The sequence below is a fragment of the Apteryx rowi genome, unplaced genomic scaffold, assembly GCF_003343035.1.
Source record: "Apteryx rowi isolate R43461 unplaced genomic scaffold, aptRow1 scaffold_41, whole genome shotgun sequence".
Taxonomy (NCBI): domain Eukaryota; kingdom Metazoa; phylum Chordata; class Aves; order Apterygiformes; family Apterygidae; genus Apteryx; species Apteryx rowi.
The window spans coordinates 505,661-533,110 of NW_020450621.1; the positions used below are offsets into that span (position 1 = coordinate 505,661).

General features: G+C 36.8%; 1 protein-coding gene across 1 annotated transcript in view; it reads left to right on the forward strand.

The window, feature by feature from the left end:
• Positions 1 to 27,450, forward strand: part of TBCD (tubulin folding cofactor D) — a 134,998-nt gene that overhangs the window by 71,516 nt on the left and 36,032 nt on the right. Inside the window, exons 16-26 of the mRNA XM_026075690.1 lie at positions 1,978 to 2,007; positions 5,324 to 5,409; positions 9,434 to 9,514; positions 10,482 to 10,555; positions 11,424 to 11,541; positions 12,936 to 12,996; positions 14,631 to 14,653; positions 21,777 to 21,808; positions 24,005 to 24,067; positions 24,506 to 24,582; positions 27,050 to 27,131. Coding sequence (XP_025931475.1) covers positions 1,978 to 2,007; positions 5,324 to 5,409; positions 9,434 to 9,514; positions 10,482 to 10,555; positions 11,424 to 11,541; positions 12,936 to 12,996; positions 14,631 to 14,653; positions 21,777 to 21,808; positions 24,005 to 24,067; positions 24,506 to 24,582; positions 27,050 to 27,131 — 727 coding nt within the window. The remainder of the gene's footprint in view (positions 1 to 1,977; positions 2,008 to 5,323; positions 5,410 to 9,433; positions 9,515 to 10,481; positions 10,556 to 11,423; positions 11,542 to 12,935; positions 12,997 to 14,630; positions 14,654 to 21,776; positions 21,809 to 24,004; positions 24,068 to 24,505; positions 24,583 to 27,049; positions 27,132 to 27,450) is intronic.

Here is a 27,450-nt window from a genome sequence, read left to right on the forward strand (position 1 = left end):
AAACAAACAAAAAACCCTGCATTAAGGAAAACCTTCCTACATTAAAAATGTAAAATTGCTACATTAAAAAAAACATGCTGTGTGAAATCTCTGCATACAGCAGCTGTTTTGCTTCAGAGTTGYCTATTGCCCCCTGTATACCTCTTTCCAGTAAAGACTGATTAATGATATTGCCACAGAATATTTCAGTCCTGGGCCTACAAATACGTGATAAGTAAAACAAAACTTTGGCTAATTTGAAACCAGAATTATATTGCTTGGATATCAAAGTTTCTGTTTAAACAAAAATTGGCTTTATTTGCTTTGTATCAGTAAGGCACTTGTCTGAGTGAATGTGTTTTAAAGAAATTGTAAGGCAGTGATTATTTTTCTTTTTAAATCCCTTGGATATGAGAATTGAGAGCCTCATCCTTGCTGAAACCCTGTTGTGCTGAGCAGAAGGGTCTAAATAGCATAAAAGGGAACTTAAAGCAACATCTGTGCAGGAAGAACTAAAATGGTGCAGGGTGGCGTGAAAGGATGCCCTGCCACATGTCAGTAGAGAGGCAAGGAGTTGGGAGAAAAACCCTCATGTCAGAAACTGGGCCACGGCAGGCAATAAAGAGGCGATCTCGGGCATTGCTGCAGCTCGCGCTGCTGTTCTGGAAGGCTGCGATATGTGTTGCCCAAGGGTGTCTCCCCGCCGCGTGGCCGCCGAGGAGAGCCCGTGCTGCTCCGCCACAGGTGACCCCAGACTAAGTAACGGGGTGGCACTGCTGCAGCGAGGCTGCCTCAGCACGCAGCTCAGGGTGGGCTCCCGGAGCCTCCGAGGGGGCGCGGGAGCCTTTGCTGGGTGTCCTGCAAGGGATACACTGCTAGCAGGAGCTCAACTAGCCCAGGCAAGTCTGCAGGAGCAGCAGTCGTTAGCCTGAACAGATGCAACCTCCGAAATGCACGCTGAGACTCTGGCTTCCCCAGGCCTTGCTTCACCTGTGTGCGGGGAGCACTTGCTCCATATGGAGGACATGGGATCTTGGTGAGCTAACCCACCTGTCTTTTTTTACAGGTGGGTTGCCACAGGTGGATTGTGTTTCTGTAGGGAACACAGAAGCCCTGTCTGTCAAAGTTCCTGTAAAGATTGGGACTTGCCCCCCCAATATTTTAAATACCAATTGGCAAATGCTGTCTATTCCTGGAGATTTGCCTTTGTATATACAAAGACATTGCATAAGAGAAGTAACCAGATAATTATGATCTCTTCTCCCTGAAAGCAATTAAAATATAGAGCTTTTTATTAACATTTATTTATGTTGGTGTATCCTTTTGAGAAAAAAATCCTTTTCTGAGAGAGCAATTCCAGGGGCTAGTAGGGACTTAAGGACTATGGAGTCAATTTTAACCTGCATGTCATATAGGTAGAGAGGTTAACCTTATGGCCTTATTAGTTGCATTTGGCAGGATTTTGAGATTTGCTTAATCTAAGACATAAGAAACATACAGTAACTTTGTCCTCGGGTTTTACAACTTCAGTATTTCAACATTCACTTCTGTATCTTTCAAATAAGTATTTGGTTCTCAGTATTACTTGTCTGAAGACTTTATCCACAAAGATTCGAACTTCGTCTACCATAAACAAATTATCTTGAAGTAGCTGGATGAAGTAAGCTGTCTCAGTTTCTGTTGTCTTCAGGTATTGACTTTCATTGCTAGTGTGAAGCCCTGCRTTGCTGCTCAAAAGCACACTCTTGTGGGTGTGACAAGCTTCATAAACTTGCCTTCTTGAACTGCTGCCGGGCAACATACAGCTTTAAGAGCGCCAGAACGTAGAGAAGCAGAAACAAAAAAGCCCTGTGGGCCTGTTCTACTAACAAAGCTTACTTTATTTAAAAAAGAAAAGCCATGGGTCATTTATATCGTTGTGTGTGTTGAATTCATCATCTGGTGTTTATCAAAAAGCAAACCTGACTCATTTTGGTATGTTTGTTCTCTGTTCTTCAGGCTGCCTTCCAGGAGAATGTCGGGAGACAGGTAGGGTAACTTTCCTGAAGCTTCGTTCATTAGTGGCTTGTAGATTACTGTAAACGTGCAATACCTGCAATCAATATTAGACTCTCTGGCTTCAGAGGAATGGAGTAAAAGGATATACAAATCTTGAAGACCTCTGTCACAAGTTATTTATTTTCATTATCTGGAAATAGGTTCTTATGTTACAGTTTTCTAAGATGTGAGTTTTACTTTAGCATTCCAATTTTGGAAGATGAGGAGCTTTCTGGTAAGGTTAAGTCATCCCAAAAAGCAAAATCAGTATGTATAGCAGCCATCATTGTAAATTGCAATGCTCTTAAAGCTAGAAAAGTGCAATTTTTGCTTATTCTTTTGCTTCATTGACTTTCTTGTTTTTAATAGAGGTTGAACAGCATAAATGTGCTGCACAGTCCTTGCTGTAGTTTGATCATATAACGGTGAACTAGACTCAAGAGCCGCCGACATATTTGGGCTTTGTCTGCTGTATCACAATACTACTAGCTAAATCTTTTTGAGAAATCTCTTGATTTTGGAGATGCCAAAGATGTTTGAATGGGAAGTAGTGTGCTTGGTTCCTGTGTAACTTGGGAACATTTAAGTAGCTAAAAGGCTGGTATTTCCTATACAACTTTGACTTGCAACCTTGCAGAAGGAGCAGATAGGGTAAAGACTTTGATTTCAAAGGATTTCTTTTCCTGGTTTCTCATCCGAATTAATTAAGCTGAGTGCACAACTTGAAACAGAAAAACGTGGGGAAAATGGTTCAACTGATGAACTCTTGTGACAAAGCAAGCCTTGTGGAGTTAACCTAATGGTACAAACAAATTTTGTGTCTTCAATAAGCAGTTCTTTAAGGATCTTTGTTAAGACTTAACAAAGCTTTAAGGCTAAAGATGCTGTGTCTAGCTTTCCCTCATGTAATTCCTGAAGTTCTCTGAGTTATGAGCTGGGATTTTATTCCTTTAGAGCTACAACATAGTGTGTCCTGCACTAGTGTGCGTATTTCTAGATAGAATTGAGTTAATAGCTGAGAAAGGATGCAAGAATAGGAGGAAGAGGGTAGGTATTTATGGTGACCTGACCCAACTAGGGCTATGATAAGTAGAAGCTGGCTTGATTCTTCCCTGAGTCTATAGTTACTGCTCTGGAGAGATTAGTCATCCCAAAGCAACTCGCACTGATGCCACCTTATGAGGTATTGAATGAAGTAACCTCCTTGCTGTCACTTCAGTTCCAGGTGAGATAGGGCTCCTGGGTGCTGTAGGTTTGCATATGCTTTCATTTAGCAAAAGTTTTGTAGAGTATTTATAGATTAGCCAGAGGAGTTCAGTTCTAGGTTAGCTACAACTGGAAAGTTTCCTTATTGATCTTGCTTCAATGCATGATTCAAATTTGTTAATGCTGACAGAAGACATAATTTTAGCATGTATGTTGTCATCTTATGGAGGAGTTTGCAGTGAAATACTAAGTAATCATGGCGCAAAGAACAGTAGCTGTCTTCACTTGGTTCCTGTAGAAATACAGTGTTACTTGCTGAACCATTCCTTATTGCTTAGGAAAAATGGTTACTTAATCGGTAGATACACCCTGTGTAGTTCTTTACCTGGATATAATATGTTGCAATAGACACCCTTTCTGTGAATTGGAAGGAGCTAAAACATATTCTCATCTGCTGATGTTAAGTAGGTGGAGAAAAAAGTTGAACTCACCTACTTCCCGGTGCCTGTCTGCTTCACCTTTGTGATTCACTGTGTCCTGAATCTGAAAAACCTTGCTTTTATGGCCACAGAAAAATAAGCTATTGTAGCTTAAACTCCATGTAAATGAAAACCTTGTTGAAAAATGCACAGGATTTTTTTAGCATAAATCATGATAAATGCACCTACTTCTAATAAGACAAAATTTTATAGAGTAAGCTTTAAGTGCTTTGGCAGAGTAGACATGGTGAAGTTTTGTCTCCCATCGGCCATGAACTCTGTACTCCTGAACTTAGTTTCAGGAATTTTACCGTCTCAAGGACTTGCACTGTGGCAGTATGACCTACAAGGAGACAGCATCAAGCTGGCACACTTACAGCCAAGTAGTATATAGCAAGGTCCATCTAGTAGCTAGAATTCAAAGTTTGTTTAGCTGTGATTTTCCTTATGTACCATATACATTGTTAGTATTTCATTATATATCTTGCTGGTTGGCTACAGATCATACTTGCATGTTTCTCACATGCACATCTTTCTCCCTAATCAGTGTTTCATTAGGCTTTTGGAGAGTGTGTTCATTCCACATTTGAGATATTAGGGCTTGCAGGTGATCTCTTGGATAAGCCATATATATATTCTGCCTTTCCTTCTTGGTTCAGTCAGATTAAAAGCCTTGTTTTCTTGGGCTATTGTCATTATGCTTCCCAGAATACGATCTCCATGGTAGCTGACAGCTTCCCACTACTTGCAATATACACTTCTCTTTAATTATTCAGGCCTAGATCTACTATTTTTGCATTGCTATATCCTAATGTGGAATTGATGGGTGAACTGTAAACAAACAAACTGTATCATAACCAGAACCCCTACTTCCTCATAGCCTTATAAGATGTGATTACTGGCAATAATTTAGCTGGTGATTACTTAGAATGATGATTAATCTTCTAAGGAGAGAATCTTTTGAGCAACAATGTCAGAAGTGTGATATGTGTGTAGGATTCAGAATGTCAGGCTTTGCTGGGAACCAGTGTTCTTAAAAAAATAATAATAATAAAAAAAATAATAATTCTTTAGTTCATTAATAAATAAGTAAATCATAAAATATATTTGTAAATAGAAACAGAAGTAATTGAACTCCCAGGTTTTTTGCATGTGTTTCATTTCTTGGTGCCTAATCCCTGATTTTATACTTCATAAAACTTGTGGCAGATGCTCGTTCCTACATGTAGTCTGAAAACACATTTACATTTATCCAAACTTTCTGAAATGATTTTTTGTGTACATATAGAATCATGAGTTCTCCAAATGTATATTTGGATATGACTTGACTGTATTAAAATAACTATTGTGCAGTTTATTGTGCAGTTTATTACCTGCTGCTGTTTACTTTGACTCCTTATCATTGACTCATAAGGGAAGTCAGACATTTTGCTGTTTATGTATCCTATATTCTATGTATTTTTAGTACAAGCGGTTTTACTATAAATTAGAAATTAAAATGTATTTTTTCCGAGTTTGTCCAGTATAGGTGATCATTTTCAATAATGCTACTTATTCAGAAAATATTTTTTGTATGTTTTATAATATTTTCTTTCTCCTACCCCACCCCACAATGTGTGCAGGGCACTTTTCCCCATGGCATAGACATTCTAACTGCAGCGGATTACTTTGCTGTGGGTAACAGAGTTAACTGTTACCTTACTACAAGGTAAGTTTCCAAGCAGTAGTTTTGCTAAACATGAAGGTCCTCTTTTACTTATAAAGAATTTGTCTGATTGTTTCACCTTACTGAGTTTATGTTAACAATAGATTTATGTTTATCGTTATTGGTTTTGAATAAGTGAAAGGTTGGTTGCTGCATCAAACTGCTAATTGTGTAAGATACGGTGAAATGCGACGGTGGTGTTCCTCAAACCTGTGTACGTGGTTTGGTGCTTAATATATATAGTGAAAGTGGAGGCAGCGACAAAGAGGCAATATTTGTGGGTGGCGCAAAACTGTCTGGGCTTGTCAAGATTAAAGAAGATTAGGGGATTTCTAAGGGTCATAGCAAAAAGGCAAGGGTGTTGTGATGGCAGATCGACTCTTATGTGGGTAAAATGTAAATTAATGCCCATTTAAAGGAATACTTTGCACAAGTTGAGTATGCTGTTGAATTTGTTGCCTGAGCATAGACCCTCAACAAGAGTGCTTGTATTTTTCATAGATAGCTCAATGAAAATCTGACCACAATATGGAGCAATATGTTTGGGGGAAAAAAACAGAACAAAACTAAAAACCAGTCACTGCACCGTGGAGTGTTCAAAGAATTTAATGAGGAATACTGAAACTGGTGTGGTGCTATTACAGCTCAGTGATGTGTCTTGGAATAATACTGTGTTCTGTTCTGGTCAACCATCTGAAAATGCGATAAAGCCTGAAGCACAGGGAACTCGGAGGCAAGCTGGGTGCATTGAACGATTAAAAGGAGCACTAGATTGCACTTCCTCGTGAGAAGATGAAACAGACTGAGGGCTGGGTTCAGACTTCAGCCTTGTGTTTTAGACAGACAGTCTAGCCTAGTTGTCTAGCCTCTCTCTGTACTCAGTGCAAAGAGACAGGCATCTACAGAAGGTGATTCAGCCCATTTTAAGATAGGTAAGATAAACTGCCCTATGGAGTTGCATGTTGCTTTTGGAAGCCAAAAGGTTATAAAGATTCGAAGAGATTAGATTCTTGGGAGAATAGAAATAGCAAACAGGTATGTGAGGGTCTATGCTCCATTACCAGCTTTATAACTTCCCATGAATAATTTTCTGAGATAGTTTTCACTGCAGCCCTGTGTCCCCTCTTTTTTTTTTTTTTTTAAATCAATCCGCCTCCATATTGTCCCTTTTGTGCACAGTCCCTTCAGTCTGTGCTTCTTATCTTCACGTTCTACCTACTGCCTTTCCTTCCATGCTCCACACCTTCCTCCCACGCTCTTCGCCAGGGCTCCCACCTACTGAGCAGAAATGGGCAAACATAATGGCTTGGTGTGTGCTGCTCTTCTAGATTGGTATAGCTTCAAGGGAAGTTTTGAAACTCTGGCTGTTTATACTAGTAGAAAATTGAAAATATTCAGAATTGATACAAATGGCTTTTATTTTCTGTTTTTAATTTTGTTTTGGAGGTTAAGTATATTCTCCTTTTTGAGAGCTGAATTTTTAATTTTTTTTATCAAATCCTTGCTTTCATTTATTACTCCTTCTGTTGTAATTTCCAGAGTTCGTGTAGGAATGTTACTTATCTAAGGAAGAATAATGTAAACTAAGAAAATATATCAATTTTAATTTGTGAATTCTTTATCAAGAATTTTATCCAGTTAATAGCGTGATTCCTTGAAACCATATTCAGTGTTATTAATCAAACTCTTCTTTGTAATGTATTTGTCATCCCATTCCTTACATTACTTTTTAAAATCTTCGCCACTTTGCTCTCCAACACAGTGTGATTATTTGGGTCAATAGTTAATTATTTCCATATTTTTGTCTGAGTAAAATCAAAGCAGAAGTGCATAAGCTTGTATTTGGCTGCACAGGAAATGTGCATCATTGTGATGTGGTGGGAAGAATGGACCGTTCGGATAGGTATGCCTTAAGGTAGTATAATGGTTTATGTAGCTGGAAAAAACTACGCGAGGTTCATATTCCAGGTCTGGAATCTTTAGCCCTCTTTGTCCCCTAACCTCATCCAAAGCAAACAACTCTGGGACACTTGATGTGCCAGCATAAAGCCACTATGTGAGTGGAAGCTGTGCAGGTATGAAAGTCTCTACTAGTAGATTCCTTTGAGCATTAACGTCTCAATAAATGTGTGTCAGTTTCTACACTTGAATATTTTGATGGTTAATGAATGATGACATGTTCCTTTAAAGAGGCAGTATTTTATTTATATGTATATTTACACACGCACACACGTACCCACACGAAGTGATCTGGATATTGCCATAATCCAAAATTGTATTATTAAGTTGTGTTAGAAATGGTTTTCTGATTGTTCTCGTTATAATATCTTGGTATCAGTAGCTTATATCCTTCCACATGTAAATATTTTGATGGAAGCTTTTCATGCTGGCTGTCCTTTTGAAACGTTCTGCTGGGCATGCTTCGGAAAATTCAGCTCAAACATCTTAACCTCTTTCTGAGGATGAAAGTAGAGGAAATCTATTTTGTATGAACTGAGAATGAAGAGACTGTCAGGACTCCTGGGTTGGATACAAGTAGGGTTAAGGAAGAAGCTTCTTAATCTAAACAGGGAGGCAGACAAAAATCTCCTCAGGAGAGTTATCAGGAGGGCTAGACTTGTATGAAATGTACCCAGCAGGGGCTGAAAGAATAGGGCTATAGTTAAAGATCGCTATAAACTAAAACCAAAAGTGAATTGGGCTAGAGACACGGACCAGGAGATCATTTCAGACTGGCTGGGCAAGGAGGTTCAGATTAAAATGATTTGGAAGAACGGCGACTACTAAAAATAAGACCCATGAAGCAACTGGGGAGAGGAGAGGGGAACTCGAACACAGGCAGAGGAAAGGGTGTGCATTAGCGTGTGTTTGTTCCTCCGGAACTGGGACTGGAACCAAAGATTAAGGAATTTTACTGTTACTCTGCTGGCAGCAGCAATCAGTAAAAACCCTCTGACAGAGGATATGTCTGCTCTCCGTCTGGGGCGCAGAGCAGATAGTGCTGCTCTAGCAGGTGTGCTGCTGGCTCTAGTGACTGAGGTCTGGGCTGGGGGCGTAGGGGTTCTGACTGTTCTGATGAATTACACAGATATCAGTACGTTAGCATGCAGCAGTATTTGGTTTTTGCCTTTGTTTCATTTCTAATTACACGTGCATATATTATTGGAACATTATTATGGTTGCAAATTTAATCACTGAAAAGATATGAAAAGGTGAAATTAAGGTAATGCATGTGTCCTTAGTTTCCTCCCTTTGCACATGACATTTTGATGCAAACCCATTCTAGCAATTGGTCAGTTTTCCAAGAATATTTAATGTACATCAAATTACTGAAAAAGCATTTGACTTCTGTTGACCTTAGCTTTCAGTAGTTGATGCTTCTGGAGATTGGAGAGCAATCTTGTGGCTGTGAAGTCAGGTAATTACGCAGGTTACCTAGCCAATTAATTCTGGTGTTTCCTCACTTCTGAGGGCTTGACCTGGCAGCTTTAATATTTTTGTCAGAATGGACTTTTTGTAAATATTTGATTTCTCAACAGAACAAATTGAAAACCCATATTCAATTTTGGAACATCATATTGAGGAAGATGAGGCACATGTCTGTAACTTAATTTTTCTGTGTACTGTGAATTACACTATTAACACATTTCTCCAGTCTAAAATAATTATGTATGTGAATATACACTTTCACATTTTTCTAGAATTTAATAATAGGAATTGATTATTTAAAGTATTTTTGCTTTTGTTTTCAATGTTTTTGTATAGTAATTTTTATAGAGAATCTGAAAGTGTTTTACAAAGGTGACTTAAATTTCAACAATAAATGTAAAATGTTTTCTATTACATTATGACAGGCAGCTGCATCTCATTTAGTAGAAGGTGTCTTTGTTGCTTTAAAAACAAGAGGATTTAAATGATCAGAGTGGCTTGTGTTAAAATGCACAGAGATGTTGATCCTGTTCTCTCTTTTGTTCTCTTTCTCTCTTTCCATATGTAATATATATGCATCCACATGTTTCTTTTTCAGTGTGTATATTGCTGGTTTTCCTGAGTATACGCAACCAATGATTGACCATTTAGTTAACATGAAGATTAACCACTGGGATAGGTAAGTCGATGTAGTCTAATTATATTAATATCTAGGAACTGACTGTTTTGCGTGTAATGCTTGCCTAGATTTTTTTTTTGTAAGTTTTGCTTAAAAAAACAATTTGCTATAATGTATTTTTTTCCCTGTGGCAACTGAAGGTATTATTCAGGTGTAGCAGCTAGACGAACACTACTTAGGTACATTGTTCTTAGACACTAACTCGTATGTAATTTTAGAATGATATCAGCTTATGACTGTGTTTGGAATAATTTTCTTAAATTTGGGGTGACTATTTATCACAAAAGATAATACTTTAAAATGAATTGTTAATATATTAGAAAAGGAATAGTATTTAGTATGAAGGAAACTGGACAAGTAGTAGCTGATGCCATCCATTTCTCCTAGCATATTGTCACTTAAAACGTGTTTGTGAATTTTGTCTTTTTGTGATGACCTCAATCTGTTAAGAGATTAATAAAAACACATTTATATACTATATAGTGTATGGGAGGGGTAAACATCACCATATAATTATCATCATTAAAGTGGATTTCATGCAYGGAGATAGAGCTTACTCATATTCAGTGTTCATGAAGATTAAAATGTGCACATATAACACAAATGAGATTATATCAGTGCTGATAATAGTTTGCATCACGAGAAATAATAATAGTTTACCGTAGYGTCCCTGCCAATGCACAGAATGAGCCCTCAGGTTCTACCATCCACACTTAGGTTTTTCTTTGTCTCTTTCAGCAATAAGTTCTGTTCATATAGCCAAAAGCTGCCTGTAGGCTGTTTGGTCTGCTTTTTGGTTTTGTTGGCTTTTTTTGAGGGAGAAAGGCTGGATGGACAGAGAATTCTGTATTCTTTCATAATGCTGGGGTCTTTATTCTCACTGTGGACAATAGTCCCTTCCTGATGTTATATTTTTAATACATTACTATATTTCTAAAATTTCTAAAATGCCTTTTTACATTTTCAGTGTTATTCGAGAACTTTCAACCAAGGCTCTACAAAACCTTACTCCACGGGCTCCTGAATACATGGCAAATGTGGGTAGGTAACAAATACAAGTTCTGCATAGCATGCCGTATCAAGGATTCTAACTTCTGTTATGAAGATGTTTTAAGAAAGAAGACATAAACATACACCATGACTTGATTAAAAACTAAGATTTCCCCCACAACCCAGTACAGTGCAGCGACACTGATAGTTTTAACAGTTTTCATATTTTATGCAATATGATAAACAATAATGCCACATATATTTCTCTGAGGACTGGTAGTTACCTTGCTACACTGGATCCTACTAACAGTGATAAGAATAAATGGATGTTGTTCTGTTGCGACAATTCAGTGACGCTAGCCCTCAAATTCCTGGCTTTGTTTGGCTGATGTGACGTTGATGTGGTAATGGGGGGGGAGACCTGTTTTGTCTTGTCCAGTCTGACATCTTCGGAAGAATTCCTTTTTGACTGTTCTGTGGGTAATCAAATGCTTCCTAATCTGAATTCAGATCCCTTGCTTGACCCACTCAATTAGAAAGGTGGCAATTTCCATGGAAGTGGCTACTAGCCTCATTTCCCCTGCTGCTCAGTCAACCCAGTGCCTAGCAAGCACTATTAGCAAGCTACTAGCAAGCCTGCTATTTTATTTACTCCAAACAGGGAACTAGTTGTGAGAACAAAAAAAATCTTGGTTTGGTTTAGTATGCTTTGACAAGATTTGCTTGTATTTTTAAAACTGGATTTTCAGATGATGGCCTTGGATATATTACTGCTTTACATCCCTCTAAGGTAACATTGAGAAAGCTGACTTTCTAGAAATGGTTTTCCCTTGTTGTTTCTAGGCAGACATGTTTACATGTAGAACTGTGATCTGTCAGTATGCTTTGTTTAAAAAAATAAATATTTAATCTCTTTCAGTTTTGCCAAGACTGCTGCCTTTATCAGTGGGCACAGATCTGCACACACGTCATGGGGCAATTCTTGCCTGTGCTGAGATCACCCATGCGTTGTGTAAACTAGCAGAAGAGAATAACAGGTATAAATGCAAGATTATCTCAACTATACATTCTCCTTCCATGTGTGATCTATTGAAAGCTTCCTTAATTACGAAAATCTCCATCTTACTGAACTTCTTTTCCATTGAATTTTTGTTTGGYTTTGATCAGTAATGCCAACACTTCCCAATTTTACTTGGTAATGTTGCAAACTTCAGGTCTAAACTCGAGTGATTAGGGAAGTGAGGTCATTTGTTGCCATACCCAGAGAAGAATTCAAAGATACCATTTAAGTAAAGATTAAGCCCCAAATAGTATGCTGTCTTTTTGGTGAGGGGACAGTCTTTCTCCATCAGTCTAAGAGGAACAGTTCCTTGTGTAGCTTGTGAAGTTGGACTGATATACTTATTGCTGTTGAATTCCGGTCCAGAGATATATATGCATGTATATTTTTGTGTATAAATACATATGTATATGTATATACATGTGTGTTCTTGTATATATAGATTTGTGTGTGCATATATATGTATATGTGTGTATGTATATGTATATAGGTATTATGTTTGGGTGATGTATTCACAGTGATTGACAAAATTATTTAGAGATAACTTTGCTTATGTTCCAGTTAAAGAAATGAATTGTTTACCTCTTGCTCCTTGTGAGTGATCCTTCCATCTGTGAAAAATAGTTGAAAATCCTTACTACTAAATTAGAATTTTGAGGTTAGATTAGCAGTAGAATTTCATGCTAGCTTGACATGCGTAGGGGTGAGCAGCTGTTTAGGGGCAAGGCAGTGGAAAGCGAGATCCTAGATTGCAACCTTCACTGGCAATAAACAAACATAGTTCAGCAGGATTCATATATATATTTACATACATATATATGTACCCATACAGACAGATATATGTATATATACACACACTAAACAAATCTATTTTAAAAATCAGACTTAACTGGGTCATTTTTTCTTCTAAAACTTGGAAGGCTACTCCCTGAGTAGCCTTTTTTTGTTTTACTTTGGAGAACATTCTAATGCAGTTGCACAAAAAATTCTGAAATGGTCACATCTAATTTAGTTTTGTCATTTCTTGTACAAGCTAAATATACGGAGGTGAATTCAAATAATAGATATCAAATGTGCATACTGATATTTATGTCTTTCATTAATCACAAATAGGAAATGTATTTGCCAGCAGTGTCTATCAAATGAATTTGTGTTAATCTTTTTGCTAGATGCTATGGAGAAAACTTGTTGGTGTTATGTTTCCTGAACTTCTTAAAATTAAATATTACATATTTCTGTTGAGAATAATCTGGAGTCAAATAGCTGTTTTTCTGTTTGAAAGTACAGTAAATTCATGGAGGAAAAACTATTTGTAGGAATTGTAGAAAATTATTAGGAAACTGGTCTTACAAATTTTGCATACCTTTACAGATCTATTACACATTATTGCAATGACAAATCACTGGAGGGACTTAAGCAAATCCATCAAGAGGTTTGTATCAAGTATAAGTATAGTGTGTAACCTGGTATGCTGTATTGTTTTTAAACAAGCCTTTACAATTAGTAGAGTTGCTGTTTTCCACCCTCCTTCTTCCCTCCGCCCCAAAAAGCAGACAATCTAACAAATACAGATTTGGTCACATGCTGTAGCAGAATGTCTGATACATGTCCTTGACCATGAGTCTTATTCCACTCTAGGTTTGTATTTGTGCCTTTTCTGTTCTGTCAGCTTCTTAGCTAAGCCACTTTCTCTGATGTTGTCACTTAACACTTCTGAAGTATTACATGTTTTTTTTGTTTTGCTTTGGTTTTGATTTTTCCCTTCTTTTTCTTCTCCTTCCTTTCTGCTCATACATAAGCATATATTGGCCTTGCAGATAGATGTGTGGCCATTATCTTAAGGTGACCATGCTCAAGAGAGAGCTCCTACAGAGTCCCTTCAACCTCTGTCCTTTCTATTCTTTTTTACTTTTTTTAGTGTGATCTCATTGCTAAATCCTTGCATCCATAATTTACCTGTTTATAGAGCTTTAATTTCATAGTCTGTGTTTCAATTAATGTGTTTTCTTTATCTCTAGGCAGGACAAATGGAGTTTTGTCTTGCTCTTAGCGATTTAAAATGCTTCTACAGAGATAATTTTGCCTGACCTGTCACTCTAATCAAATAATCCTATGTTTTATTTATTTATATATTTTCTTTTTCTTCTGGCTCCTATTTCTTCAACATATCAAATAGATGTTACTTGCATGTTGAGACTTTTACTCATTTTCAGTAGTACTTGTGGTCCCTCAATCCCAGTTCTGTTTGGCTAATGCTTCTTCATTCACCCACTGTGTTTGAAAGTACATATGTTCTTGCTTAATTCTCTGCACAGGTAAAAGTCGCTGCGGCACATTGAAAAAGCATCTTTGTCCTTATTTAAATTTCTCTATGTTGTAATGTCCAAAGGCTTGATCAGCAGTATCTGTACTGTTACAGTGACTCTAATTTCTTATGATCCCATCCAGTTTCTGCTGTTGTCTTTTCTTATATTTAATTTGCAAAGTTTTGCTGTAAATTCTTTTTTAAAAAATCTCTTTTTGCAGTGTTTACTGGAGTGAAGTTCTATAATCTCTGATTTTGAAGATGGTATACCATAATGTTAACGAGATAGTATTTTTCAGTCACATTTGAACTTTTGTTGAAGTTTTTTCTGTTTAATCTGTAGACAAAAATGTTATTTTCAGTTTTCAATTAATGCAGTTTATTATCTTTTGAAGATGGTCAACTAGGGAAAGCAAATGTATTTTAAAAAGCAGAACTAGCTTCTAGTGTACATGCAGGAACAGCTAGGCTTTGGAATAAAGAAAACGACTGCTTTATGAATGTGTTATACTGGTGTGCTTTGAGTATAAAAACTCTATATATCCCTTTGAATTTTATATTTTATTGGAAGTAATTGATTCACAGAACAACATACTTTTTTTAAAAAAATTTCTCCTTTGAGAAATTTTACTATTTTAAAAATAATCCTATTTGTTGAATAGCACACAGTATATAGACATTGCATGTGAGGAGGAAAATGAAAAAATCTTTTTAACAAAACTTGGCTAATTTTAGGTTTTTCGTTTGTTTTGTTTTTACAGCTTTGCAGTCGTCAGTTGTACAGGTAAGGAAATGGACTCAAAAATTCCTTTCCATGGGGAAAGTATCGCGTAGAAGTAATGAAAACAGTAGCATCTGGGGAGTTTTTTGGTCTGTACGAATTAGGCCGTCTCGCACAGTTCATCACAGTGGAAGCACATGCATTCCTTCGGCTTTGTCCAGCTGGTACAGAACCTGATGTCGTCTTACAGTGGTTGTGGTGTTTAGAGAGTGGGACTAACAGGCATGTTAGATTAATAAGAAAGCTGTAAGTACTGGTCCCAATATTGTGATAGAGACACTTAAAGAAAGGAAAGAATGTGAAATAGAATATGCTCACTAATCCACAACTTGAGTAACATGTAATGGATTTCTTTCCCATTATTCACTTGTACTATAGTAGCTGTATGGTTCAGATTGGTCTATAGAAATGATCTGTAACTAAGTTAATGGGTCCAAAAATTAAAAAAAAAGAGAGAGAAAAGAAAAAAAAGGAAAGAAAAAAGAAAGAAAGAAAAAGAGCTTCTAGCTAAATTATATAATTACTTTCTTCATCCTTTGTAATGATTAGGTTGGAAATATTACAAGTAGTTCAGTACAGTTTTTCAATTCTTCAGCCAAAGAAAATGTAAGTGAGCTTTTCCTGAGTTGTTATGCTTTTCCTATTTATGAGGAAAAATTATTATTTCATTCCAGGAAGTAAGGGGAGCTTGCCTTAAGTAACTGTTAAGTAAATGTGAATTAAAACTGGTATGTGACTTCAGGGTTTGTTCCTAAATTTAAGGAAATCAAAGAGTAATTAATGACTTGTATTCCTAAACAACTAGTTATGTGTATGAGTATTTTTCCTCTAATTGACAAACTCTTAGGGCTTTTAAGTAGTTATCTAGTTGACTTCTTTGCACTTCGTGTATCTGAAAACAGTACAATCTTAGATTTTTTTGTTAATTTTTAATTATACTTTCTTTAAATTTTTTATGTGAGTTTTTGTATCCTGAAACCTTTTGAAAAAATTTTAAGGGTTTTCAAGGGTTGTACCTGCTGACGTGGAACTTTGATTTGAAAGTTAGCTTCTACTGGTATATGGTTTTAATGCTGATACTGTATATTAGTGTCTTTGTGGGTGGCTGTCTTGGCTCCCATAAATTCTTTAATGTCAGGGTGGAGCTTGGGTGTAATTTGTTTTTGTCATAATGTGCACTTCTTGCACTTAATGGTATTTATAAGATGCCTACAGAAATGTTTTCATCCTAGATAAGACTTCTAATTCAACTCCAAGCAAAACTGATTCATTGGTGTTTACTCTAATACTTAGGCTGGGACAGAGATGTCTGCTATAATCCATATTTTAAAATATTGGTATGCATAAAATATTTTAAAATTGGACAAGAAAAATAAACTAGGTTATAAAAACAAGCCTGCAATTTGAGTATTGCTGGGCAAGCACTTAGTGAAACAAGCCAAACTTGTTTCGTGATGAGTAATTATTGCACATAATATTCCAAAGATTTCCATTTGAGAAATTGCTACCGGGAATTTTCAGTGTAACAACATCTTATAGGAGTGATGAAAACCTGTGTGTTCTATTTGTGTTTCTAAACTACTGAAATAAAAAGGCTTCTGGCCACGTATCTCACAGGTTTATTAGATATTTTGCTTTCACCCCGGCAATAAAATAGCTATCTTTTTCTGGACCAAATGGATTTTAATAATGCTGATCAAACTCCTTTCATAAATCGCTTGGCCTCTAAAAGGAAGTGAAAGTAAAGTATATAAATTCTGTGATTTTTTTAGAAGTTGTAATTTATAAATTTTAAGCTGTAAAATGAGCTGTGAACAACTTAGTTACGAAACTCTTAGGATTCCTTTAAATACTTAAGTACATAAAATCAAGAGAAAATCCGTAATGCTTTAATGGAGACCTTCATTTAACTGTCTTTGTGTAGCAGCTCCTGTAAATCTGTCTTTAGCGTTATTTTGAGTGATGGATGTGAACTATCCTGCAGGCAGTATGCAGTCAGAGTGTTGAGTTACAGTTTCTCAGTTTTAGGTATATTTCCAGCAATCAAATTTGTTTATGCTAACCGTAGAAACTCCTGTCCTCTACTATATTAACAGTTTTAAAAAATGTTAGTAGCTTTCTGTCTTCCCGGATAAGTGCTTTTCCGGGTTTACCATAGTGTGCTGAAAAGGGAGAGTGCAAGTCCAGGCACATCCAGTATGTGCTTCCTTCCATTAGTTCTGATTCTGACACATTTGATAACTAGTTTGTCTTGAGGAGCTGGTTTGTTGAACCATTTGCGTGTGCTCTTGTAGCTGGATATTGTAATGTGGGCCTGGTTTTCTATATTAAATGGCCACTGTTTATAATAAGTCAGTGCCGCTTGCACAGACTATTTGTCCATTGTGCCTTCTATAGAATTTTACAGAATTATAAAAATTGAGCTATTTTGTATCTGCTTTAAACATTACTTTATATATAAAAAACTTGAGACAAAATACATGTGACATCTCTTGCCATAAGCTGACTTATTTGGGATAAGAAGTCAGTCTCCTGGTTTAAACACAGGGTCAAGGGTCAGCCTGATTTATATTGTGCTTCCACTGAAGCAGAGCAGTTAGTATCTTTTTTTTTGTRGTAGGTGTATTTCTGTAATGCACTTAAGATATTGTGTCAGTTCTTAATAGTAGCTCTAAACATTCTTTAAAATGCATTATCTGATAGAAGATTCTTAAGAGAATATTCAGCTGAACAGATATTCAAAACTTGGTTTCTCCTTTCTTGTTGTCCTGAATCTGATAATATAGGTTTTAATATGTGTAAAAGACTAATGAAAATATTTAGGGATAAATATGAATGCGCTGCAGATAGAAATGCTGGGCTTTTTCCAAATAGTTGCATTGCACTTCTGTGTTTCAGCAAATATTCTATTTATTGGGCCTTCAGGGTTCCCATCAGAGCTTAATATGAGAGGCTGCACAGTGTTTGTTGGCAGCTGCCACACCTGATGATTCAGTTGATGCAATGTGCTGCATGCTGAGTTTTGCTCTGATCTCATTCTTGGAATGTGTAGGGAGGCTGGCTGCATGTATTACCTGGTCAGCTATGTGAGGAGCAATTTTTGATTTGTAGTAGAGTAGCTAATTTAAGTTGGACTGTCAGCTTCTGCGTTTCAGCTTTTCCGAAAGAGTAAGGCAGCCTGTAGGTACTAGGCAAAGGAAAAGCTTGTCTCATTTTAAAGACTCTTAAGGCTGCAACAAATCTTGATGGTTTCAGGGCAAATGCATTTCTTGGCAGTCATCTATATGTAAAAGAATTTTTTTAGGTATATAAACTTGGTCAGAGAATAATTCCAGCCTTGCAACAAGTCCATCTTCACAGTTCTTCCAAGTGTAAATTATTATTTGCATCCAGTAACACTGGTGGTTCATGCTGAAAAATGTTCTAAAGAGTTTGTTCTAAATAACATACAGCTGTCAGTTTTGTGGGTTTTCTTTCTTTCTTTCTTTTTTTTTTAAACTGATGTTTGGATGGTGGTGCTGTATTTTATACTCGTGGCAGCTTTAAAGGTTTGAACAGAGTAATGAAATCTTTTGGGTTGGAGAAGGAAGACCATTTATAGAGATCACTATGAAACATTTACTACAGTTTTTGTGGATGAGCCATGGCTCAGCTTTGTTGCAAAATAATGCTTTGTAGGATATTTTCATGTACCTGAAAGAGCTTTAAGGTGAAATTTTGTTGCTATTGAAGTCACTGCAAAAACTCTTACCTCTGTAGGACCCACAATTTACTTGTAGTCTTCTGTTGGTAAAATACAATAAAAACTGTAAGGCCAGCATATGAACTTACAGTAATTCAGTGACTGAATAATAGCTCTTCGTCAGCTTAGCATTGCTTGTTCTCTACATCTTTAAGGAATGAACAGCTTTATTAAATCCACAGCTTATTTTATCTGTGCTCAAAAGTATCTTTGGCCCCCTCTGCATGCCTCACAATTAAGCCATTTTGTACTTTGTACTGCAAAGCCATTTAGTGTATAAACCGAACCTTTAAGGTAGCTGGATTCAACGTGGGGCAAAGAGTTCCCATGGAAACTATTTGGTTACTATACATATTGAGATGAATATGCTTCTTCAGCCAGTGTTCTTAGCTTTCTTGAAATTGAGTATTTGCCATTGAATCTTTTTGAATATTCCAGTAGTTTTAACTTTGCTATTAAGATGTTTGTGAAAACATGGATACTATTCAATTCTAAACTGCTTCAATGAATGTAATTTTTTATAATCTTAAAGATGAATCCTGAAGATCTCCCAAAAATGAAGCTTGAAATTAAAAAAACAAAAAAGAAAGAAAAAAAGAAAAGAAAGTACCTTCAACTTTTATATGAACTGAAAACAGTGCTGTAGTTGGTTCTAATTCAGGCCTACATAATTTCAAAATAGATGCTGATATTCTTAGTTCTGCCATCGTAATCGATCTGGTCTGCAGTGGTTTATGTATTCTAATTGTATTTTCCATGAATAAGACATAACTCATCCTAAGAAGTTGCTAAGAGAGAAGCATTGCTGTGGAAGTGCACATGGGGAGAAAAGCTAGGAGCTACTGGAGCCTGGGCACTGCATCAGTCGATTTACAAATTGAATTAATATTTAAACCTTGAAACAGGTACATCTGAGAATGTGATGCAACTTGTGGATATGTCTTTGGAAGAAAAAAAGAGAATTTTGACTGTACAGCAAAATTCAGAATCCCTGAATTAGGTGGATCCGTATCTTTTTAATTTAGAGAAATACAGCAGAGCGAGATAAAGTTGATAGGAAGATGCACATCATGTTTGAGAAACTAAACACTGACTGAGGAAAGATCTAGAGCTATGATACAATTCTCAGTTCTTACAACTGAAATATGTATGTGCTGCAGAAAGGGAAAAAAGTTGAGATATATTGACAGACATACTGTGATGTCTAGGCAAGAGATAACTTGAAAAGTTTTGTAGAGTAAGAATACACAGTATCGCAGTGCCTTCAAAGATAGGCTTGATTATACTTTTTGCATTATATGGAAATCTTACTGTGCAAATCACTGTCACCAGTCTTCATTCTTCCACCGGGACAACAGTCTGGAGAGCAGCTCTAAACTCTGAAATTAATTCGATTTGATGTAATGCCAAAGGAAGGGATAGCTGTCAAATTATTAACATAAGAGTAGCTTTAAGTGGCCTGACTTCCTTATTGGCAGTGTGAAAAAGTGGGGAAGAGAAGCCTTTATGACTCAGCTCTCGCTTTGTAGTTTGAACAGAAGTCCCTATCTGAATCCTTGCATCAGCAGAGTCTGCTGCGCACCAAGCAAATTTGCAAGATTATTATTTTATACTCATTTACAATAAGACAACAGACAAAAGGCAAGAAATGGGTGAGGACGAAATGAAGGGAAAGAAATGTTGAAGAAGAAGCAAGCCTTGCCACATCATTCATCTATTTTTGCCACTGTCTCGACTCCTTGCATCACTTCTTTGTTTTCTAATTTAAATTTTTTAGAAGCTGGAGAGCAGACAAGCTGGCAGGAAGGTGGGGCAGATAATACAAAGAGCTTATCAGCACGGGGATGTGAAATCTGCACTTGCTTCCTATGATGATAAACTGAGGCTGTCGATTATTGCGTGGAGCTTAAGGTAGTGGTTGTCAAAAGCTACAGTTTCCAAGTTAAAGGGGCTGCTGATCCATGGCAGAATATTGTGGAGTTGGCATCTCTGTATTAACTGGAAAACCAATGAAAACCTTGAGCAGCCAAAAACCCAATTTGTGTAAGAGGAGGCACCTACTTGTATGAAATGGAAAAACTTGTTTAAAATGTTTAGGCTTTTGAAGCTCATATAAAAGGATAAATTGGAGAATGAAGTTCTAAGAGTTGTGAGGGTTGCTAACTTCGCCTGTGAGAGCAGCTACTAATTTGATTGTGGGGAAGGAGGGAAGAAAAGGTTTAAAAAAACCCCAAGCAAATAAACAAAAAAGCCTTTTTTGTTCTTCCCCGTTGCTGGGAGTTTCTGCCAGAGCCTGGCCGTACAAAGAGGTGAATCAGGGTTTGGCACACCTCGGGGAGGAAATGTTCCAGCAGAAGTGAAGGGAGATGGGAGTATGGAGCTGAGGGAGGAAATATCCAAAGGAAGGGCAGAGGTCAGAGGTTCAAAAATGGGAAGATTATGCCACGGAGGGCGACATTGAGCAGAACACCCCAAGCAGCGCTCGGTGCACCCTGGCGATATCCACAGTACCAGTGGACATTGCTTAGTGCTGCAAGGAGACGTCTCTCTGCCCGGAGACGTGAGAGGATAAGGAGTGCAAACAGGCCCCATAATTTCCAGAGTCCCTCTCCCTGCCTCCTGCCCAGTTCAAGCTGCTTCCTCCTAGTGCTGTCCGGGACCAGCTCAGTGTTCAGAGAGGATTCGGGGCTGGAGCTGTTGAGATCATTCCTATGTAACACACGTTCATTTCAGGAAGGTCTTTACCATCCTAGCCCAGTTGTTTCTGTCCCCTTTTTGATACGTTGGCCCTTTTCACCTCCTTCCTTGTGCTGATGAATACCAAATAACCTGTGGGGTGGCTTTAACAAGAGAAGAAAAGGTAAAAGGAGAAGGTTGAGGAACATCACCAGAAAAGTAAACCAGTCTCGTTTGTGAAAATGAGACCTGGTAAGCAAAGTTTCTGTTTAATGTCCCAAACATGAAGATTTTGTTCCAAGATTGCATGTAATTGCTGTTCAGTTGTGAAGGTCAGAAGCTTGTAGAAGCTGTATGACTGAAAAGGCCTGTGGCAAGCTCCACAGATCGGGGGTGCTTCTAAAGCAGGACAAATGAAAGAGGAAGAATGGTCTTTTATTTTTCACATAAATATTAGAAAGATTGGGTCTGCATTCTTTGGAAGAGGAAAGTTAAATGATCAGAAAGGTTTTGTATACATCATGCTGAAGTGAGAAGTTGATTTAAGAAGTATTTTAACGTTGGTCAAATACAAAACTGAAGACATTGATTGTCTTCTGTGGTCTGCTTTAAATTTTAAAATGTTTGTGTGTCTTTTTTCCCAGTAGGCTGTCCACTCAGATTGCATGTGGTAGCTAATTCTCTGAAAACTCTGTTTCTGCTTTTCAGGGGTTTAGGTGGAGAACTAATGAGACCAGCTGGTGAGTATCACAACTGTGGTGTGAAAGCAACAAATCTGCCTGCTGTAATGAATTGCTCTGTTTGCTTTTTTTTCAGTTTGTTTTGAATACATTGTATTGAATGAATTGAATAAATAGAGTATATGCACAGTAATTAAAAGAATACAAAGTTTGAAAGCTACACAAAAGTCAGGAATGCTAGGATGTTGGTTGCCAGCTCAATTGCGATCTACCCAGTTTGCATTAGAGTTTGCAGATCTTGTTTTTTGTGTCACGCGTTCTTTCCTTCAGTTGGTGCTCAGAATGAGTTTTCATTAGGGTTGAATTGGCCTTCTTCATTGATTTACTCTGGTTCCTCTCCAGAAGAGGTGCAGTCTGTCCACTAAGACAGATGTGATCAAGTAAATAGTGATTTTATCCTAATACACATGTGCACAAAGTTGAAGAACTAAGGCCATATAAACAATAGTGATTGTTTGCAGAGGGGAATGCATGACCAAAAGGATGATGGGTTGTTCACCTGGTTTTAGAAGATCATTGTATCCAGAAGCACTATAAGAAGGATGGGCATCACAGCGAGAAGTGTGTAGGCTGGCTGGATAAGGAAAAGATGCCAGCTTTAGCTTCCTGCTCGCGGGTTGAATAAAGGAAGTGCTGGGCACGGAATGGAAGAAGTGCTAGGTACTGACTTTGCAGATGTGAAGCAAGTCATCCAAACTTAGTGGGTGAAGGAGTTTCACTACCAAGATGGCAAGGTGATCAAATGGCATGTGGGAGCAGGCAAGGGGGAATCTGCCAACTTTGAATGAGTTCACAGACATGTGAAATGGGAATGTAGGCTGAAATAATAGGAAGTTGCAACTACATATTACTATAATAAGTTTTAGCTGTTAAGCAGCTGAATGTTTCGTAGTATTGGAGAAGTAAAAATGACAGTACTTTGGCATGATACAGTTGTGTAGGCGGAGTAAGAGAAGAACTGAATATGTTCCACAAATTGCATGCATGTCTAATGAAGGTGATGTTCTCAACCACAACAGAGCATAAAAGAAGCATAAAGAACTAAGGAGGAAACCTAAGAAACTTGTTTTTAGTTACATTGTACTTAACCGTCTGTGAAGAAATACTAGAACAAGAGGCTGGCATATGATATCGCACAGAGTTGGAGCACAGGGAGCCCGACTGTGTGACATTACCATAGTGAGGACTGAATTCAAGAGTAGATTTGGAGGCCAGTAAATTGATTGTAAATGAAGAAGAAAAGGAACTGTGTACAGAGCCCAGAGTAAAATTCAGAGATTAGGTTGTGGGAGGAGAGGAAAACAGAAAGGTGGCATTGTGGCGTAGTTTGTTCTGTCCTCTGCCTCCTCCCTTCCAACCCCCTTCTCAAACAGTAAAGCTGACAAAAAGCGAGTATGGATGTGTTTTGATCTGTGTTTTCTGTGAACTGATCATCAGTAGGTGAAAGATAGCATATTCCCTACATGCTAAGTTTTCATTTGATCAGTGCATTCAATCTTGTATAGGGRAAGTTTGCAGTGTTTATTAGGTTAATATCTATTCCCCTAAGCAACCATGAAACACTAAAAAAAATACTATTATGAAAGTGCTTTTATAAGCTTAAAACTCATTTATAAATGTATGTTTAAAATAATAAAGACTTATTAATTAAAATGACATTTTTGCATATTCTAAGCATCAAATGAAATAAAGCTGCATCCTATTATATAGCTCCTAGCTGTGTGCAGTGAACGGATGCCACTCCTTGAAGGTCCAAGAAGAAATGCTGATAAGAAGTAGGAAAGCCTTCCAAATACTGCAAGAGTTTTTTAGTGGCTGTAGCACTGACATTGGCTAAGCTGTAGTATCATAGCTTGTAAACCATTGCCTTTTACAGATGAGCATAGGAACAGAAGCATGAACAAAGTGTACATATGCACCTTTCTGGGGGGAAAAATACCACCAAACAAAGGATTTGCATGGATGTTGGGACTAATTCATGTCAGAGAACAGTTACAGCTGGGTAGCTTTTTTGGATATAAGAATTACAAGTGTAATTGGGTTTTAATTTCTTCTTTCACGTATTTTGGACTTCTGTTTGCAACATCTTCTTCAGTTTAAAATTAATGCTAATATAATTTGATGTGTCTGTCTTCAAAATTGCTGCAACTTGTCATTTTCTGTGTTTGTCAAGTTATCAAATTTATTTTCTTACAGTCTGCACTTTAATTGAAAAGTTGTCACTATCAAAAATGCCATTTAGAGGGGATCCAATAATAGGTATGTGATATTTTAAATAGCCTTCCGTTATCTTAATAGTTATTCATTAAGATAAAATATTAATGAATTATGTTTTTCAAAGAAACAGTAAAGATTAACAAGGTTGGATAGCCTGACAGCTGTCAAAAAGATGCTTAAATACTGAAGCAGATGGTAATGTTATTTGAAGATTTGTTTTGCAGTAGTTTATTAAATTGCTGTTTTTTGTTTTTTTTTTCCTGTGAAGTTTTCAGTATTGCCAGACTCAGGGTTTTGGGGTGGGTACTGTGTAAATAGAAGCATATTAGCTATGCTGGTTGAGATTCATGACTTTGTTTTGGGGAAAAAAAAGGAAATAGGTAAATATGTGTTACTGCTCATCATTGTAAAATAAAAGAGAGAATGACACAGCTTAGAAAGTAAGAAAGATAAAGCCAAGCGTATTCCTTACTATTTCAGGTGGCTGGCAGTGGTTAATAAATGACAGTCTAAGAAGTCTCCCTCTCATTTCAAGCACTGTGCGGCAGCATATAAAGGTACAGTAGTTCTTCCTTCTACATGTAATTGTATTAAATACAGAATATACAGAATTAGAAATATTTTTGGCTTCTGTTGGTGGGTTTTTTTTCCATGGATTCTGATTAATTCTTGAATGTTTGTTTCTTAGATTGGTAAGAAGGATTTTTTTCTTTTTTCCTTTTTTTTAACCTTGAATTCTCCAAAATTCAAAGGGACCTTTTTGTTTAATACTTAAACATTTGATATCATCAAGGTAATACTTGTATGTATATTTGAACACAGTAACTGACGGTCACTGGCTTTGCAAGAGACTGACAGTGGTAAATGCCGATGGTTGCTTGAAGCTGAAAGCCACTCACTGTCTGCCATATGGTTACATCGATATGATATTTTTCTTCTGTTTTGGTCTGTAATTTTTGCTTGCCTGATGTACTACTGCAATTCTAGTAATTTTTATTATTGTTAAGCCGCATAGTGCAGTTTTATATAATTAGCAAGATTGTAACTCTTTGCCTTCCTTTCTCAAAAAATAGACCACAGATTTTGCCTGTTTTAGTTTCCCTTTTTTGATATTAAGGAATTCTAGTGTAATATTGTATATGTATCTGTAATATGTGTAAGGTATGCTGATTTGGCATGTTTAAGTGGTTTGAGAGAATTTTTGTGAGAAGAATAAAAAAAAAAAGTCTCTGGCTGATGCCCTCAGGCCTGGTGTATTGAGGGTGTGTTTATTCTGCAACAGTGGGAAAATTGGTGCGAATCAGAGTAACTGATGACAGTGTGCTTAAATATCTTTCCATTGAACTCTGTGGCAAATGCTTAATCCTTTTACTGTGATCTCAAGCTACTCTAATAGCTACTCTAATTTGGAATATTAAACCCATTTATGGATACTTTCCATGTTATTTATGTGCATGATCTCAACACCTCCAGTATTTGCCTTAATTTTCCTGAGTAATACCATGTAACTGTGATTCTGCACTCTTAAAGGCTATCCCAAATTAGAAAGATGATTTTTGCCTGCCCTGTTAGAGCTTATAGCCGTCACAGAGACAATTCAAATATAACATGCTATATTTTGTTTGTTTCTTAACATAAGATAGAAAGCCATTGTAAGTATCTGGTAGCTCATCTTTTAAAACTTTCCTCTGGAGACAGAGAAGACTAGAAGGTATCCAAATTACTGAGAAACGCTTAAAAGTTGAAGTCTGAATTCTTGGAATTATCCATGGTTATTAGAGATTTATCCAAAGAGTTTGTTTGTCTTGTAGCTGGAACTTCTAAACCTAGCTTAGGAAAATTAATTATAGACTTTAGAGAACTTTGACCTGTTTGGTTAACATTAAGCAAGGTGTGTTTAGTAAATGTCAATTCTCACTTGATTCATATCTATTTTAGAGATAGATAATTTTAAAGGCAGAGCTTGAGGCATTGAAAAGTCATCTTTTTTTCTGACATAATGTAAACTGTTTTCATATAATGTAGTTTCATGCATTTAAGCTGAAAACTATTCTCTTTAGTGAAGAATCTACAGCGATTAGATAATTCCGTATATTTTGTTGCTATAATGCCTATGGTGGTTAGAATGTTATTTAAATGAACACTGGTTTTCTTTCAAGTCCCTGATTTTGCATAGAGAACAAGTCTGAGAAGTCTTTGAGGGTAGAATTAAGAGGCTCTACCAGACTCCTGTGTTATCAGTTAAGATTTCTTGTACCCTGAGAACATGAGTATTAAGAAGTGTCGTCGTTGTTAGTATGAAGTGAACAGGGCATAGTTTTCTTTACGTGTGCTTTCAAGCTTATAATAGGTTTGATCAGCATTATATTATCAGCTGAAAAATATATTTCAACCATGAATTTTATCAGAAAACTTGTTATATGCTTCCTGAAACAGATTGTATTAGTTTTGGTTTCTGTCACCAATCTAGAACATAATCTACATATGAGGAGGTTCAGGAATATTACACAGCCTTTGATCCCTTTCTAAACTGATTAAGACTGAGATACTAGTACTGTGATGCTGGATATTTTGGGAGTTTGTTCATAACCTTCAGTCCATGTATTTTTTCTCTGTTTGCTTTACATAGCTCTTTGGAAAAATACAGTTTGTTTCTTATCGTATAACTGGCATCAGTATATTGAAGATGAAATAATGACTTCTGTATTTCATAATACTATGTCATCCTGGACGTCTTTCAACTGAACTGAGAATACAGCTGATAAGTTATTAGTAATGTTTTAAATAAATTTAGCTTATTTGTACTTTTTAAAGAATAAGAGTAGAATCTGTTTTGTTCTTACGTAGGTTTCCTGTTCAACCTTTCTTAAATCAGTATTAGGAAAAAACTGATGAAGGGAATGATTTAAAAAAAAAACTCCCTTTTTTTTGTTAACCTTTTTGTTGTTTCGAACTCTGAGCACAGTTGCCATGAAGTATGATCTTAGAAAATATACCAAGTTCACAGTTTTGCCTTTCTTTCAGGATTCTGCAGTCTCTGCACTGGCTGCGCTGTGTAATGAATATTACATCAATGAACAAGGAGAAGCTGATCCAGCTCTACAAGGTAATGATTCATGTTTGAATCATGGGCTGGACCTAACCTGCACTTTGGGGGATAGAATGGGGACGGGGAGAAATGCAGCCGTCACTGTAACTGTAATGAACTTTAAAATGCTTCAGAAAGAAGTGATAAAACCAACTAAAAGTCTAGGAAATGTCTTGGGGGGTCTGTTTACTTTAGACTGGAGAAGAATACAAGGTAACATAATAATATATGTTAGAAAAAACAGTGCTTTTCTATTCCCTGCTGTAAAACAAAGAAACAAAGCAAATGTGTTGGTGGTAAATTCTAAATTTTAGTGAAGTGAGAGACTTTCATGCGA